Here is a 2,739-nt window from a genome sequence, read left to right on the forward strand (position 1 = left end):
GTTAAGGTATAAAAATGTTTAACCGACCTAGGTTAAGGTTAAAACTAGGTTAACCGCGGTTAACCTAGTTCTGCCTGATAAGGCCACAAGGCACCGAACTAAGCCTGTTCTAGTAGGCGGTAGGTTAGGGCTATTTTCTGCCGGCAGTATTTTAAGCAACCCTAGTTCACCGCCTGCCTAAATAGGCTTAGTTGGTCGCCTCAGGCAGAACTAGGTTAACCGCTGATTAACCACAGACAGTACAATATATATATATATAACCTAGTTATGACCTACCAATTAGGTATAACTGACCCCATTAACCTAACCTAACCTAGCCAAACGCCAGTCTAGTAATTTCTATAAAAAATATAACAGATTATAGAATAAATTATTTAAAAATTAAAAATTTAAAATTCTCTATATAATTCTGGTATAAATATATTTATATATTAAACTAGCCGGCCAGAATCTTACTTGCAGTAGGATTTTATTATCTAGACAGCCGCTGTTACAGTTATATAATAAAAATAGATAGATTAGATTAAGTTAGGTTTCCCGAATCTAAATCTAACTGTAGTTAGATTAGTATATTCCTTGGCAGGGAACCGGTGGGTCGGGTTAATCTAAATCCGCGCGGGGGCGGGGTGGGGACGGGTCCTAGGTCTAGAACCCGAAACCGGAGCGGTTCAGGGGCGGTTCCTAGATCTAGGACCCGAACCCAACCCGATAACCACTCTATGTAACAAGCCCAGAGATTATCTAGTAGTAAAAAGAAAAAGATATATAAGTATTGCTGGGTGGTTAAGAATTGCCCTGAATCTGTCCCTTATAATAACAATATCTATATATATAGAAATCTGAATATTATTGCTCCTGTCTGCGTTTCGACGATTGCGCATATTTTTATGCGGCCGATGTCAGATGTCTGGACGATCCGAATTCCGCAGCGCTGTGGTTGGATGCTAGTTTACCTAGGGCAGCTATTGGGAGGCAGTCAAGTGACATAAATCCAACACTCCTCTCGTCCCTCATTGCTAAACTCACCCTGAGCTGTCTTAAAACTTTAATCTACAACCGCTGCCACGCGATGAAATCAATTCTCCGGCAAACCTTGTCTCTTTGCACCGCTACACTCGCTGCTCTTGCCAAGACCAACCCCACACAGCAAGAATTGCTTGTCAGCGAGGATATTATGGCCCAACAAGACAACATGGTCCCTGGCCATAACGATGCCATCTACGACACCGTGCCCAAGGATAATCAGATATTCAAGATCGAGTTTCTTGAGATTGCCCCGACACCTATTATCGCGTAAGATCATCCCTCTCCTTGAAGTGCAGCTTAATCTTAATAATAATATTTTGATGTTAACATCCTGATAAAGTGATCGTGTCTTCTTCGTCTACCTGCGCGGTTACCTGCCTGAATCTAAAAAGAAGGAGCTGGCACTTCCTGACGAGGGCCTGGTCAATGCGACCCTCAAAGTGAGCGCCTCTGCTGTCTACCCCGATGGTAGTCATGGCAATGAAGACTCCACTACAGGGCCATTGAAGACTACGCCCTTTAATGATCTAGCCCACCTCACTATTCGTAACGCCCGTGGGGTTCAGGTTGACTATATGCCTAGTAGCGACCGCAGTGATATTTTACTAGATTTTCAGATTCCTACAATGTTTTTGAGGAGTGGTATGTGGACTTACAAGGTTGACGCGAGAGTCGGAGATGTAGACAATACGTGCCTATTTGCTATGACATTGACACAATGGTTAGAGGGGGGACTTAGGTAGGATGTTGGGAATAATCTAGAAGCTTTATGACACAACTTCTTATAATGTTCTGTAATTTCCTGTCAAGATTTGGAAGCCGCGCGAAGACCTTTGAGAGGTGAGGAGGAAGGTCTCCTTTCTACTTGGGATCTAAGAAGGCTTGCTTGAATGTAGGCTTAAGGGTCTACTACCTGGCCATATTTGTTGATCTAAATGATGTGTGATATCGGTGGCTAAATTATCCTGAAGATTGTTTTTCTGAAAGGAGACAATCCCAGGGATATTAATTGATGGGAGGAAGCTGTAAGGTTGTGAGCCAAAACTCGAGGTGTGGTAGGAAGGTGTGAATCTTATAAGGGTGCTGCTGTGGATCTCCTGTAACTTGCTGTTAGTGGCACGAAAGCAGACAGTTACTGGAGGACTTACCCTCCTCAAACGCGAGGCTGGAGACTTGGAGTCCCCTACTGTTATACAAGTACAGGCCAATGACAGGTCGTGCTGGCGTAGCCAAAGTTCAATAGTTTGTCCCGGTAACCAGGTACCGAAACCTAATAGCCAAAGCGATGGTGTCTACCAGTTTGCATATCTTAATTTCGCGAGTTGGATCGGGGCAATTCCCTGCCGAACTAGGCTAGCGTATAATAATTAGAGGAAAAAGGTCTGAAAATATATAACTTAGCCCAAGAAAGCTGGAAGCTGGAAGCTGATAACTAGCATTTAGTTAGTCTTTTTCCAGCGAAAAATAGTCTGTAGAATAGGATACTACACCCTTAATCTCCCTTCAGTGTTTCTCTGTTTCTGTCTTATATTTCTTTTTTTCTTTTTTTTCTTTTTCTTTATTCTTTGTTCTTTTTTTTTTTTTTTTTTTTTTTTTTTTTTTTTTTTTTTTTTTTTTTTTTTTTTTTCTTTTTGTGGATCCTATGTCTACTAGAATCCAAGTGGTTCTCCTTAGTTCGGGCTTGGCGAGGTGTTATCTGGTTATTCTTGCGCC

General features: G+C 42.1%; 1 protein-coding gene across 1 annotated transcript; it reads left to right on the forward strand.

Moving 5' to 3' along the window:
* Positions 1–1,069: 1,069 nt before the first annotated feature.
* On the forward strand, positions 1,070–1,769 carry BDV38DRAFT_291788 (uncharacterized protein; the record flags this gene model as incomplete). The annotated part of the gene is made up of 2 exons (XM_032061833.1): positions 1,070–1,293; positions 1,367–1,769. 2 exons carry the CDS (start codon positions 1,070–1,072, stop codon positions 1,767–1,769), a joined length of 627 nt encoding a protein of 208 aa, XP_031906726.1.
* Positions 1,770–2,739: the final 970 nt, after the last annotated feature.

This window comes from Aspergillus pseudotamarii (genome assembly GCF_009193445.1).
Source record: "Aspergillus pseudotamarii strain CBS 117625 unplaced genomic scaffold BDV38scaffold_183, whole genome shotgun sequence".
NCBI lineage: Eukaryota > Fungi > Ascomycota > Eurotiomycetes > Eurotiales > Aspergillaceae > Aspergillus > Aspergillus pseudotamarii.